Source organism: Euprymna scolopes, chromosome 15 (genome assembly GCF_053919585.1).
Source record: "Euprymna scolopes isolate OS-2025 chromosome 15, ASM5391958v1, whole genome shotgun sequence".
NCBI classification, from domain to species: domain Eukaryota; kingdom Metazoa; phylum Mollusca; class Cephalopoda; order Sepiida; family Sepiolidae; genus Euprymna; species Euprymna scolopes.
This window is the reverse complement of record NC_136496.1, coordinates 52,808,044-52,824,067: the sequence shown is the minus strand read 5'-3', so window position 1 is coordinate 52,824,067 and position 16,024 is coordinate 52,808,044. Positions and strand designations below refer to the sequence as shown.

The window sequence follows — 16,024 nt, the reverse complement described above, 5'->3', positions numbered from 1 at the left end:
TGTATATGTATGCCTATGTGTAGTAATTTTTAGATTTCTGTCCTGAAATGTTGATATGATAATATACGATGTGCCTAATAGACATGAATTAACCAAATAAATATGTTTATGCATGCAATCAAATGTGTTTTTACTTGCAAAAATAGTGATTACTATTTGCTATTGATAACGATATATATATATATATATATATATATATATATATATATATATATATATATATATATATATATATGTCAGTCAGTCGACCGTACGATGCATGCAAATGAAGATGGTTGTTTTACAGATACATTTGATGGATGCAAGTATTCATTGTCTTATATATATATATATATATATATATATATATATATATATATATATATATATATATATATATATATGTGTGTGTGTGTGTGTGTGTTCATTGTCTTTATATATATGTGTGTGTGTGTGTGTGTGTATGTATATGTATATACATATATTAAATATGTTGACGCGAAATGTCTATATGCCTCAGAAAGAAGTATTGCCACAGCAAAGAGCGGAAGGGCACACCATATAACAAATTGAAATCCAATGATTCTCATGAAAATATTGTATTTTTTGTGCAGCTGCATCGATATAAAAGACACCCCCTATCCCTATACAGTTGCATCGATATAAAAGACACCCCCTATCCCTATACAGTTGCATCGATATAAAAGACACCCCCTATCCCTATACTGTTGCATCGATATAAAAGACACCCCCTATCCCTATACAGTTGCATCGATATAAAAGACACCCCCTATCCCTATACAGTTGCATCGATATAAAAGACATCCCCTATCCCTATACTGTTGCATCGATATAAAAGACACCCCCTACCCATATGAAGACGATTTTCTGCTTCCCCCTTCCCTTAGATTATTCGGGTTACAGTTTGGAAAACATTTGCAGAATACTTTTTTCTAAAATAATATTAATCCCATTTCCTAAATGTAATCTTCAGCCTCGAAAACATGGGTGTGAAAAAGTAGATTTTTTTCAAGAAAAAAATGTTTTTATCATTTGGAAGTCCAGTCAACTATTTAGAAATTCATAAGAAACGAAAAGAGAGCTACATCTCTAACGCTATGAGTTTTCCGTTGGCGAAAACTATATCTCATTTGAAATAATAAGAAAAATATACAAAACAATAATCTCGAAAAATACTGCTATCATCGCTGGTCGAAATTTTCCTATTCAGTTACAAATACGTTGTTATTCCAATTTTTCTTAATGTAAAAGGAGAAAACCCATTAAGGAATTCACCAGCCATCCCGCTCTTTCAATTGATTTCAAATATTTCTATTGTTTAGATCTGCAAGTTCTTACAAGATTCCCATTAGAAATAATATCTTCGAAGAAATATTTTATAATGCAAAATCAGTCGAAAGATGTCATTCACATATGAGCGCATTTCCATTGTAGCATCGCCAAACACCATGGCGTTCACGTATACCAATTGAGAATGGAAGAACTTTTGGTCTGTGCAGGTGACTCGGTATGACGCAATTGTTTCTGGACACGAAAGAGTTGCTGATACGATAATATCTACTCACTATCAACTGAATGCATGTGCGCTGTCAATAAATATAGAAAAACCGAGCACATTCTAGAAGCGGCATCCCTCTACCAACATCTAAGCGGGACCAAATCGAGCCATGTATTATTGGCTGCGTGAATTCCGCCTGGGTTCGATTTCTGTTGTGAACCTCGCGTATTCTGATTGAGTTATATATTTGTTTATTCATCAAAGGATAAATAATTCGACCAATCATTGCTGTTCATTATCTTGTAATATCATTACTTTCCTTGTTCTATATCATTAGCCTTGAATGAGGAGTTTTATTGCTATGAATAGTCATGTTTCTCCCTGATATTTCAAGCTGAATGAAGCTTCGAAATCTCATTACTCTCTTATTGTTATTATCAGATATATAAGTTCAACGATGTTTTCTTAAAACGGTTCATTGTACTTTAAAGTAAAAACATAATGAATGTCAATGTTATAAATAATAGCCTATTAATAACTTGGAACTGCAAAATTCAAAATAGTCTTGCAACTCTAAGATTTTTTGATTATTTAAGATAAGAGATCCATATTTTCTGAATCACTCCATTTTTTATGCTGAACACATTTCTTTTTCATATCTGCTTTCATATTGTAATAATAGTAATACCATTACTAATCTGCCTTGTTAGGGATTATCTCCTTTTAACAGAAACTATCTACTGTATGATTAGCTATAAATAGTTGTCCGTTTGTAAACGGAATAAAAATATATCGGTGTATCTTGTGGATTTATGACATGAATAAACTGGAGACATTTTTCAGAAAAATGATAGCAGACTGAGTAGTCGTAGAAAAAGATAAGAAAAAAGAATGCTTTTAAAATGAATGACAAGAAAAGAAGAAAGGTAGAAAGAAAAGAGACAATGAAGAAATGTTATAAAGAAGACAGAAGAAAGGAAGAGGGAGAAAGAGAGTGAAAAGATAAAAATGAGGATTTCGCAAAAATGAGCGAAAATGGAGAAGAGAACGAGAGAGAAGAAGAAAATGACGAGTAACAAAAAATGAGAAAAATAAGAAAGGAGACTAGTTAGCAAGAAGAGCGATAAAATATAATGAAGAGAGCGATAGATTGGAAACGAGAGAGAGAGAGAGAGAGAGAGAGAGAGAAAGAGAGAGAGAGAGATGAAGAAAAAGAAGTGTAGGATCAGAGAGTCAGTGTAGAAGTAATTGAAAGAAATGAAGACGTAATTGAACACAAATTGAAATAGTAAAATGAAAAATGGCATTTCGAGCTGATTCTAGTACGAATAAGCTTACATTTAATAAGTATCCATTCGTGAATATCATAAAAATGAAAATAAATTATTATATGCTTGAATAATTCATATAATTTACGCTTTAGTCACAATACATTCCACAAAATACAGTTAATTGGGGTGAACCAAAATGTTAGAATTGTGAAATATATGAGTGGGTTGTCAGAATGTGGAGGACAAACAACGAAATTTACATGAACGTATGGGGATTCATTGTTTTCGAAAGAAAATTATTTTTCACATTTTCATCATTTCAACTCCCACTGTACGTTCTGAGGAAAGTAAATACCACGCCTGAAATATTATGGATATCTATGGATTACGTTTTTAACAGCGTATGTTTTAATCAAACGAAATGGTTCTCACACAGTGGCCATAGAGGGATAATTACCACGCGTGAGGCATTCTCTCTAATGAACACAAAGCCAGTTACTAATTGACGTTCAGTCGATGCCCACGCTCTTTAATATATATATATTTATTTTATAAAAAAATAATGCTAATTACATATTTTCTAACGTATTTCGGAATTACTATATCTATACTCCTATAAATTCGATTTTCTTTTGTGTGCATCGATATTCATATTAAAAACCCTCTTTTCTATTTATTTAAAAAGAAAATACAATTTTCTTATATCTTGGTTGTGGAATTGCGTTCACTAGAAAACGATCTAGCTAATGTGCAAACTTGTGCAAATCGAAATTCAATTAACTTTCTTGAAGTTATATATTTGGATTTTACCGTCACTGGATTATTTATCTTCCACCAGACTATCCATTCATGTGTAATCACCTTTTTCTTCACCATATTCCCTCTGCTTCACTTTTTTTTGTTTTCAAGTAAGATCTTTGACTTACTTGTTGTTCCATCAAATACTTTTGCAAACAAAATCCGATCCCGCATTTTGCTAATTCCTACCCTCTGATGAGAAGGAAAGTATTTCTTCGAAACTCCGCGGATTAAGGATTATCCACTTATCTAGTGTTTCCTTTTCAGATTAAATATGTTTTTAATTCATTTCAAAGTGTTTTTAACATGTTTTATTAACTGTTTGCTCGTATTATAAGCTCTATCTCCTATTTGGCTTTATCGAACTTTTACATCTGGCTGAGATAACTTTATAAATATTAATTCTTTAATATTTATAATATACTTCAATTTTATCATCTTGGATCATTTTGGTAAATTTAATTGTAATTTTTATTATATATATATATATATATATATATATATATATATATATATATATATATATATATATATATATATATATACAGTGTATATATATATGCATATATATACATTATATATATGTGCCATATATATGCAATAAATATATTGCAATATATATGTATGTATGTGTGTGCGCGTGTGTGTAAAGATCCAAATAAAAATCTATTCTTGATTTCTTTTTCGCATATATGCTTTCCTGGGCAAAAAAGGGCTTCAAACAACGAGTTGTTTCCCTAGAATTCATTGTCAGCTGTCCTTAACATTTCCTGTTAACAAATCTTTTTCTCCAACAAACTCCGCATAATTACTACTGTCTTTATCCTCTATTTTGATAACTTTTAGATCATAAATATTATAGTATTATATATGTAACTCCCATACTACTCGCCCTTGTTTATAGATTAACTTACAAAACATATCTATCGATTTTATTCTTGATTTTACGTATCCAAACCCATCCGTTACCTTTTTGTGATAAATATATATATATATATATATATATATATATATATATACAAAAACGGTAAAAGTAAGAGTATGATATAAATAATGACTGGAAAATCTCATGTGAAAGAAGCTAGATTCAGTTCATATCACGTTACAATTTATAACTTCTTCAGCCAAAAGAAACATGAATATATCTGCGTACGAGATCACATCTTTTGTTTTTCCTTCACTTTATGCCCTTCGTTTATCTCTATGTAAATTTATTTTTCATGTTTCCATCTTCGTAATTCTCTTTTTCTCTTTACATATACGAGGATGGTATACTTCATCCTGAGGCCTCAAACCAACTCAATAAAGCCTATTACACATAACAAAACGATTTTCTAGTCATTATTAATGTAACATATTTCTCTCTTTCTATATATATATATATATATATATATATACATATATATACATATATATATATATATATATATATATATATATATATATATATATATATATATATATATATATATATATACGTATGCGTTTACTTTTTCGATCCTAAGTGAATATCCGCTAAAGGTATAAAATACTTACCTATACGGGCCATTTTAGCATCCAACGACCCGGGAGGATGATTATGTTTTATGGCGTTCATCCTCCTATTTGCTGGGCCCACACCTCCTCCTGGGGCACCAGGTCCTTTCGGTACTTTTGGTCTGGGAGCTTCCACTGGTAATACTCGTCTCCGTTTCTTGGGCAGTTTCGATCGGGCCTGTGTATGTGAATAAAAAAGCGCGAAATTGCTTACTATAACTGGGACCGGTAGAGCTATCGTCAACACACCAGCTAGAGCACATAATGCCCCCACAAACATACCTACATACGTCTTGGGGGCCATATCCCCATATCCTACTGTGGTCATTGTAACAATTGCCCACCACAGACCAACAGGTATGCTATCAAAGTCATTGTTCGGGTTGTATTCTATCCGTTCCGCGTAAAATATAAGAGCAGCGAAAATTACAATACCCAGGACCAGGAAGAAGATCAGAAGGGACAATTCCTTGGCACTGGCTTTAAAAGTATGTATAAGAATTTTTAACCCGGCCGAATGTCGGGTTAGTTTGAATAAACGAAGGATTCGAATAATACTGAAAAACTCGAGAATGTCACTCTCCTGTTTTAGTTTCGTGAGCAAAAAATCAAGGTAGAATGACAACGTGGCCACAATGTCGATGATGTTCACCGGGGCCTTCATGAAGTAGAATTTATTGGGTGCCACAATTAAGCGAATAATAATCTCAAAAGTGAACCACGCGTTGCATGCGCACTCGATATAGAAGAAGGCTTCGTGCGGTTCGGTCTTCTGTTTCTCCAAATACCAAAGCGTTGCATTAGTCGCATTGCGCAAGACCGGAACTCGCATCTCCGGATGAGTTTTAAGGCAGAAGGAGAGTATAGATATTACAATGAAGAAAACGGACACAATGGAGATCACCTGTAAAGAGACAAAAATAAAAAAAGAAAAAAGATGACAATGAGCAAAGCTTTAAAAATTAGTAATACAATCATTTAAATAAACAAAAAACTACAAATATATATTTCTCGAAACATATATAATACAAATTCATTAATCTATTTAAGGAACAGTGATAATACCCCATATATATATATATATATATATATATATATATATATATATATATATATATATATATATATATATATACACAGTGCCACGCAAAAGTATTGGATGCATTACATTTTTCTTCATAACTTTAATTAGGGTTCAAGATTTTACCTAAAATTTGGTCAGTATATTCCTATTACTATTCTAACTAATATTTGGGGTAGTAATTACAAAATTAAAGTTTAGAAAGTTTATATTTAAAGAAAAATATAAATCAACTAACGCAAAAGTATTGCATACATTGATTTAATATTTGGTTGCATAGCCTTTATTGCGTTCAACAGCTTCCAGTTGTTTTCTATAGTTGCACACATGTTTTTTGCAAAGATATGCAGGTATTTTCCGCCATTCTTCTTTGCAGAACTGTTCTAGTTGTTGAATATTTTGTGGATTCCTCTTGTGAACATTGATCTTCAATATTTTCCACAAATTTTCAATTCGGTTGAGGTCCGGAGACTGACTGGCCAACTAAGAACGTCAATTCCGTTATTTCTAAGCCATTCTTTGGTAAGTTTGGCAGTGTGCTTGGGATCATTGTTCAGCTGAAACACGAAATTGCTATTATGTCCCAACAAATCAGCAAATCTCTGGAGGTTTTTCTCCAAAATCTCCGTCCATTCATTCTTCTATTGATGATTTGTAGTTCACCAGTACTTTTGGATGATAAACACCCCCATACTATAATCGAACCACCGGTTCCATTTTTACGCCATGCATGTGTTGGTGTGTTTCGATTTTCGTTTCGTCTGACCAGATTACCTTGTTCCAAAATTCTTGGGGTTGTTCCCCATATGTTTTAACATAAATCAAACGTGATCTGACATGTTTAAGCTTCAATAATGGAATTTTCTTGGGGACCTGCACGATTTAGAACTCTAATGATTGTATCCTTGCTCACATGAATCCCAGCTTCTTTGAGGTCGCTTTGAATTTCACCACAAATAAGAAAAGGTTTCTTTGTTTCTTTCTGCTTACCCAACTTGATTTTTTTTTTCGTTTAATTTCCTTAACCGACCACATCTTGGAAGATTTGATACAGCTTCACCAGGGTTTTTAAACTTTCTAATAACGTTTCCAACTGTACTAAGTGGTAGATTAAGTTCCCTTGATATTATTCGATACCCTTTTCCTTCTTTGTGCTTATCAATGATTTTTTGACGAATGTCTATTGACAACTCTTTAGTTTAGGCATTTTTATAAATGAACTGGTTTACTTTGAAGGAGTGAGCCCAAAACTAGAAGAATTTTATAAAATTATTTTGATATAAAGCTCTCTGATTGGTCAGTGATAACTCGTTTGCATTATTGCAACACACTAAGCAAAAGTCATTTAAATTTATTTCACAAAAAGAATTTTTTAAGTGTATCCAATACTTTTGCGTTTGTTAATTCATATTTTTCCTTAAATATAAACTATCTAAACTCTGATTTTGTAATTACTACTCCAAATATAATTTAGAATAGTAATAGGAATATACTGACCAAATTGCAGGTAACATCTTGAACCCTAATTAAAGTTATGACGAAAAATGTAATGTATCCAATACTTTTGCGTGGCACTGTATACTAGAAAAAAATATTATTGAAAATGAATTCAAATTAAAAAAACAAAAAAACAAAAACAAAAAAGCATTAAAAACCTGTAAAGAAGGTAAGCACAAGCAAGGACTAATTATTGAAAATATAAACGCATAAATTTATTACAAACTAGCTATCTTTACGCGGCTTTGTCCTGGAGTCAAAGTAATGTTTTAATATTGAATTGTTATAAATTATTCGTTTTATGTAGTTTTCAAGACTTTCTTTATTTAAAAAAAAATTTAATATATTAAACCAAGAAAAAGTGACTTGCACGAAACAGTAGCAACTGTTTTTACCGCTCGGGACGTTCGTAAGATTAGCCGCCCCACCTGCTGGCATTTGTAAATCTGTTAACCTTCAAAATTCCACAAAGCCCTCAAAGTATTTATTTTTATGGAACTACAATACAAGGGTCTGATTTTAGACTGCTACTATTAGTCATCTTATTACAGTACTCCTATACATTTACAGTCATCGTCAAAAAATAACAAAAAAAACAAAGATTTTTCAAAACAAAAACGCGTTATTCAACTTATTGAAAACACTTATTAAATTAACTGGCTACGTACACAAGTAAATAAGGACAAGATATACAAACAAACAAAAAAAAAAAAACGAAAGATTTTTCAAAACAAAAACGTATAATTAAAAAATGTTAAATTAATTAGTTACGTAAACAAGTAAATAAAGACGCGATACACAAACAAAGGAAACAAAATATTTTTCAAAACATAAACGTATATTTCAAATTAAAAAAATGTTAAATTAAATTAATTGGATATACAAACAAATATAATAATAAATTTAAATGAGAACATTTGAAAACCTGAAAATGCTATGAAATGATAAAATCATTTTATTTACTTTTTGTTGTGGTTAAAGTCCGAATTTTCGCCAAAAGCATGGCTTTATCAAAGAGAGGATAGTCCGATGTAGTTTTCTTTTTATTCAAACTGTTGTGATTAAGAGGTCGAGCCTCCCGAAGAGAAATAACATCTTGTATCCGTGCTGTTTGAAATCCAATTTAAGCGCGAAATTTAAGAAATGGAGAGTCACTCATTTTAGAAGATATTTTTTTAAATAAATTGAAATGAGAACATTTGAAAACCTGAATTATTTTTTTGTGAGAGAACTGCCTCAAAGTATCAAGTCGGTTGAAAATTTACAAACAGACTTTTCGCACTTTTTTCTTCGGTAAAGTTATCAAAGTTCGTTCCATAGACACGTTCCCTCTCTATGGAGAGGATTGCCAAGTCTGTAATACTTGTCTGACTCATTGTTGATCGAAAGTAGTTCGGTTTCGAGAAAGAGTGCTCACAGCTGGCAACGCTAATAGCGCGGGTAAGGAAAATGCGCAGCAAGGTCACAATATAAGGGACGGGATCTCTAATATTGTCTATGAAGTTCAAAACTTTAAGAGACCCATTGATTTTGTCTTTTCCTGAAGCTTTCGCAAAATACTGTAATCTCTGCCTTTTGGCAAAGAATTCCTGTTTTTCTATATCTTCGTCAACTTCACCAAGCTGACAATCAGAGTTATCATCAAGCAGATGTGGCGGTGTAAGAAAATGGTATTTACTTGCAAAATCGTAATTTTGTTGAAACCTGCAAGATATTTCTTCAATCACCCTGTCTATGACAGACAGCATTTCTCGTCTCAAAATTAAATGAGCCAACACGTGTTGTCGTGTATAGGTGTGAAAAGTTTTGAATCTACTAATCCTGTTGGTGCCCAATCCATCTGGACAAACAGACATCTAAATCTAAATCACAAAAGAAATGAACCAACACGTTGTCGCATATAGATGCAAAAGGTTTGAATTCGATTAATCTTATTACTTTCTAATTCATCTGAGGTTAAGACTTTGAGATTATCAATTTTTTTTTTGTATACACACTTTTTGATAATTCCTTGTAAATTTTGCTGATGCTAAAAACACACCAGACAAAAAGACACCGGACAAAACCCACCATTTAATTAAAACAAAACAAAAACATTAAAAATCACTTTTTGTATTTTTTAAATTTATTTTTCTATTTTCTATTTTTACCTTCTCAAAATACGGCTCCCTGGCATATGCCGCCCCCACCCCTTTGCTACGTCACTGGCACGAAGTAATTCATAGAAACGAATGATTTCTTTACAAAGCAACCGAACTACATTACTGACTTTGATAAAAACTGTTGTAATGAAATTAATTTGTCTAAATATGATCTTTATAAAATACTAGCTGTACCCGGCCACGCGTTGCTGTGGCTCAGTTTGTTAAAATGGAACACATGTGAAAGTAGAGAAAAGTGTGATTCTTTTTTTCAAGAGAATGTACAAATTTTTTTTTAACAGATGTTAAGAAAATAAACAGAAAAATACTTCCATCATTAATTATGCAAAAAAATAAATAAAATGTTGATTTATTGTTTCAATATGCTTATAAATTACGATAAAACTTGCTGAGTATGCACTGTTTTACGGTTGTTGTAAAATTGGAACGGAAACTTAAATTTTGCTTCATTTTAATCTTTCTTAATTTTTTAATTGTGCCCCCCCCCAAAAAAAAACGAATATAATCAAAACAGTAACATTCAACAATTGTACTTTATGTATATAAAACACAAAATATTTATTAAAAAAAATTTTTTTAAAAAAAGTTAATAACGAAAGGGAAATAATTCCATTTTTAAACGAAAAAGTCAGTTTACCTAACTTACTGTATTAATGCTATTTTTTTAAGCAAGAAAAAAAAGGTAAATATCCAGATACGCTACTACAGAACACCGACCACTTTAATTTGTTTTTTTATAGGTAATTGAGGTCGCTGACAACGAATCTGATAGTCAAACTTGGGGCAAATTTACCGTTTGCATGGTATTTACCCCTGAACCCACGAACTTCTTTCCACCATTTTGCAGCATCCGTTTATGCTACGCGCATGCACGCTGTAGCATAAACGACGGCTTCACCAAGCAAACTATGTTGGGGGGAGGGGATTTTTTTTTTCCAGGACATAGAATTTTCTAATTTTCAAAAATACATTATAGCGCTTTTTGGGTGGAAAATTTAAAATTAGCTGAAAAAGAAATAAAATAAGAAAAGGAAAGCACACCAAGTTGGAGTAGGGGGGTAATTTTTCTGTTTTTTTTACCTGGAACATCGAATTTTCAAATTTTCCGTAAGTAACGCACCGACATTTACCAATTAGAACACCATTTAACATTTTCCGAAGATTTTACTTTGTACATTGGGGGCGCGAGCGGGTGGGGGGGGAGCGGATGTGATGTTGGCGCGCGCGCCCCAACATCACATCCCCCCAAACAAATTAAAGTGGTCGGTGTTCTGTAGTAGCGTATCTGGATATTTACAAAAAAAAATATTTAGGTTTGGCTATAAATTCCTAAACTCATTTCACCCTAAATAATTTAGGTGACTGAAATAGGAATCTAATTGAATCTTTAATTTCCTGAATAGTATCCGATAATTCATTTTTCTTCGAGTTATATCGAATACATTAATACGGACTTTAGGGGCTTTTTTCGTAATGTTACTGTAAAAATTATTTTTTATTGTTACAAATTACGATGCTTTAAAAAAAAGCAAAAATAAATTCTTGCGTTTTTTATTTACTACTGAAAACCATAACTTTAGTAAAGGTATTTTTTGTTTAAACAAAATAAAACATTTTCACCAAGAGTTAAGTAAAAATAATTGGTTCATTATATTCTGCGATCATTATTTGAAAAATACTGCAATTTTCATTAAAATTCGTTAATTTCCTGATTTTTGGTGAATTTTTAAGTAAAGGGAGGAATCAAAATGTGTATACACTTTGAGCGTCGGCATTCATTTTGCAACCACGTGTGGTTAATTTAAATTAAAGTTCAATCACATGGTTAATCAATAAACCCATTGAAAATTTATCGATATAGTAAACACGTTCTGTTTACATTAAGCCTGTGGTGTTTTTTTAGTGATGCAATGTTGTCAACTGAGATTTAAAAAAAACCCGCGAGATCAGGAGAAAGAAATGTCCAGAAAATCGCTAGCCAGTTTGGCAGAAAAGTAACTTATCTTGCCTTTGATAACATTTATTTGTTATATATTTGTTTTTTGACAACTTTTTCGAATCTATGTGTACAGTAATACAAACCCGTGTACAGTAATACAAACCCCTTCGGGGAGATTGGAATGCCCCCCCCCCCACCTAAAATGTACTTGGAAAAATCGATTTTATAGTGAGATTTAAGAATGTTTAGTCGAAAAAAAGATGAAAAACAAAACAAATAATCAATAAATAATTGTTACCAAAGGCAATAAATGCTACTTTTTTTTTACTTACATGAATGGGTTTATTTTATGTTTTAAAGTGTTTTCAAGCAATCTAATGCGGGTGTCTGGGTGCCAAATACCTCCAGATTTTCTAGAATTTCCCGCTAGATTGTAAACGAAATCTCCAGATCTAGCAGGAAAACCGCTAAATTGTAACACTGGTCACGTGACAGGAAGCGGTAATAAATAATTGTCCCTAAATAAAAAAAATGGCCTCTCGGTATAAAGAAATCCACATATTTATCATAGAAAAATTAAGTATAATGTTATAATTAAAAAGGAATATATAAAAACACACATGGATATAGTAAACATATTATACCAAAACGTGGAAGCCATCCGTCCAGTGGTTTTTTAGACAATTAACTCCGAACGAACCAACATTTACATTTATATATATATAGATAATAAAAATGTGCAAGTCATGTAAGCGTTCAGTTACAATTAAAAATGGAAAAGAACAAATACAAATTATCAACTATTAGTGAAATACTTTTGATTAACAGCCGAATATGTGAACCGTTATTGGCGCGAACTGCTAAAAGTACCGTAGAAAGAGATCATTTGAATAAATGAGTGACTGCCTCTGTGTTCGTTCGTGATGACTATGCATTTTGGCGACCAAAGTTTAAGAATTAAATGGCATTTAAATTTTAAACTAAAACATAAAAGCGAATTTTTATTTCATGATATTAATGAAAATATTCTGTAATTCTAGCATTTTAGTTATCAGGTAAACCAGCCCAAATACGGGTGACTTTACTGAAATTATAGTTATTTGATGCAAAATTGTAGGTATAAAATAACATTGCAATTTAATATTTAAAATAATAATACAAATATGTAATAAAAAATATAACAAACAACGTTAAATATGAAAATCGAAGAAAGTGATAAAGAATAAAACTTTGTTTTATCAAAAAGTAGACTAATGTGTGGCAGAAATCATGAACTGAACAAAGTTATGTACGTGTCCTTTATTATCAAAGATACTGAGTACGCATAGAAGGGAGAAAATTGATTTTATATATATTATTCAACCGCCATAGTTTACCAAATTACAACTACGACCAAAGAAAATTCAACCAAAAACAAATATGACTATTATATTTCATCGCTATTATGTTTCCAAGAAAAATACACCAACCACAACTACTTTGTTAACAACTTTGATTATTTAAATAAACAGTCACTTTCCGTATATCACTGAGACTTAATAAAACTAATTAAATACCAATAGTTAAATTGAATATAACCAGATAAACTAATACGCGTAGATCTCTAAATACACCCCGTTAGGTAACGTTTAAATACAAATTTAGAAATTATTAGATGGACGGAATAAAAACACTAAACTTGAATTAATTTAGGCACAGTTAATCATGCCTCAAAAACCTACATATAGCATACTAAATATAGAAAATTAAGGTACGGATTACTATATATCTTAACTAAATCCATTAACTCTATCGCCCTAACTCGCGTAAGTGATCCTCCATATAAATCTACCCTCTCACATTATATATTATGGCCTTTGGTGTAAACAGTTTTATCCACTTATTTTATAACTTATCTATATATAAATGTAATTTTTGGTTCGTTCAAAGTCGATAAAACCATATTTCTAGATTATCAATTTATTTGAAATTTTCAAACAATCCATCTTTAGAGTCGAGGGATGTTTCTATGTTATTAAAATAAATTAATATCGCCAATTATAAAAATATTAAATAAAATACAAATATTTTTCGTAAGCCGATAGTGCGAACCTGTTTTGTTGATAGAATTGAACTTCCGTTTCAATTCATTTCATACACTACGATTTGACGAAAATGTCTCGCTTGCTTTTTGATTCGAAGTCATTTTTTTGTTTTTGTTTTTTGTTTTTTCGATATAAGAAAATATGAACTTTTTTATTATTAACACTATAAATTGCTATGTGAAAGTACAGGTTTTTTTTCGAAGAAAATTTACGGATTGGTAACGTGCTTAATATTATTTGGTGCTAACGCAGAGAGTGATCCGCGCTATTTTTTAAATCGTATTTATAAGTTTAATTAAAGTTTTATGATCTGTTTTTTTTTTTTATTTAATTGTAAAGTTAAAATACAGATTAAGTACAAAACACCCTCCCCTCCCCATGTTAGGAATGGCTTTTTAAATAATAACGTTATTATTTCAGCACAGATCCCTCTCTGCATGAGTACCATACTTTCACCTAACAAGTTAATAAACAAAACATGGTGCTTATGCAGAGAAAGTATCGTGCTAAAATAATAACATTATTTAGAAAGCTATTCTTAACATGGAGAGGGCGTTTTGTAACTATTCTATACTTTCACCTAACAATTTAATCAACAAAAGATGGTACTTGGCAGAGAAGGTGCCGTGCTGAAATAATGTTATTAAGAAAGCCATTCTTAACATGTGAAGGGTAGGGTGTTCTGTAACTATTTTATACTTTCACCTAACAATTTAATAAACAAAAGATGGTACTTATGCAGAGAAGGTACCATGCTGAAATAATACCGTTATTTAGAAAGCTATGCTTAACATGGGGAGGGAGTTTTGCATCTATTCTATACTTTCACCTAACAATTTAATAAACAAAAATAGATAGTACTTATGCATAGAAAATACCGTGCTGAAATAATGTAATAGGGAGGATGTTTTCTAACTATTCTGTACTTTTGGTGCTAATGCAGAGAGTAATCCGCGCTATTTTTTTAAATCGTATTTCCACGGTAAATTAAAGTTTTATGATATGTTATTTTTATTCAATTGTAAGGTTAAAGTACAGAACAGGTACAAAACCCCCTCCCCTCTCCATGTTAAGAATGGCTACCTGTTTTCGAACCAATTACACATTTTACACAAAATAAAAACACTAAAATCTTATCCAGTTAGGTAGAAAAGTAACTTATCTTGCCTTTGATAACATTTATTTGTTATATTTATTTTTCAACAACTTTTTCGTTTCTGTGTTTAGTAATACACACCCGTTTTATTTACTGTAACGTTTAGTCGGTTCGAAAAACAGTGTTTATCATTGTATTCGAAAAATACAAATGGTGGCGGACACTGTTGATGATGTAAAGTTTGGGAAAATTATTTAAAACTAAAAAACTATACAAAATACTGTCAGAAACCCACCGAATATGTCAGCCTATGTCACAATAACATATAAGCAGGGGGTGTCTGATACTGTTTTGTATAGTTTTAACTGATTTTCCCAAACTTAACGTATTCAACAGAGTCCGCGACCATTCGTCTTTTTCAAATACATCGACAAACACTGAGTTTTTTCAGCCAATTAAACATTTTACATTAAATAAAAACACTAAAAAATTAGTCAGTTAGGTAGAAACGTAATTTACCTTACATTTGCTTTCATTTATTCGTTTTTGGACTACTTTTTCCAATCTGTTTACAGTAACCACCCAAATATTAATTAAAAACTAACATTTTTGAATACAATAAAAAAGAAAACTATTTAGCGTTTCAACGTTTTAGCAACTTTCGGCATAATCCCCTAAATGTTAGTCGAGCCCAAGCCATGATTGATGGTAACTCCCGAGGATTCGGATCTAATTCTGCAAGAGTACCATTTTTTTTCATTTTCGGCTTTTTTTTTAACTTTTTGGAGTGGATTGCTGTACTAAGAATATAAGAAACATGCATTTTCTCTTTTTATTAGAATTTTCCATTAAACCAAATTGAGCAACAGCAATGCGTGGCAAGGTACAGCTAGTGTGTTTATAAATTTGTTTTATTGTACAACCTAACCAGTTCATAGCTTGTTCATATCATATATTAGAATAGATTACATACAAATGTTGGTCAAACTAATAAAAAACTAATACCTAGATTAGCTTCCTTGCAAAACGTTACCCGAGAAAAGTTGTGCTAGATCTTAGCAT

The 16,024-nt window shown here is 31.4% G+C and overlaps 1 protein-coding gene across 8 annotated transcripts in view; it reads right to left on the bottom strand.

Moving 5' to 3' along the window:
- The window catches only part of LOC145293826 (potassium voltage-gated channel protein Shaw-like), a 523,690-nt gene that overhangs the window by 286,340 nt on the left and 221,326 nt on the right, over positions 1–16,024 (bottom strand). For all 8 annotated transcript variants that reach the window (XM_080140468.1, XM_080140472.1, XM_080140473.1 and 5 more), the window contains exon 3: positions 5,104–6,007. In XM_080140468.1, coding sequence (XP_079996594.1) covers positions 5,104–6,007 — 904 coding nt within the window. The remainder of the gene's footprint in view (positions 1–5,103; positions 6,008–16,024) is intronic.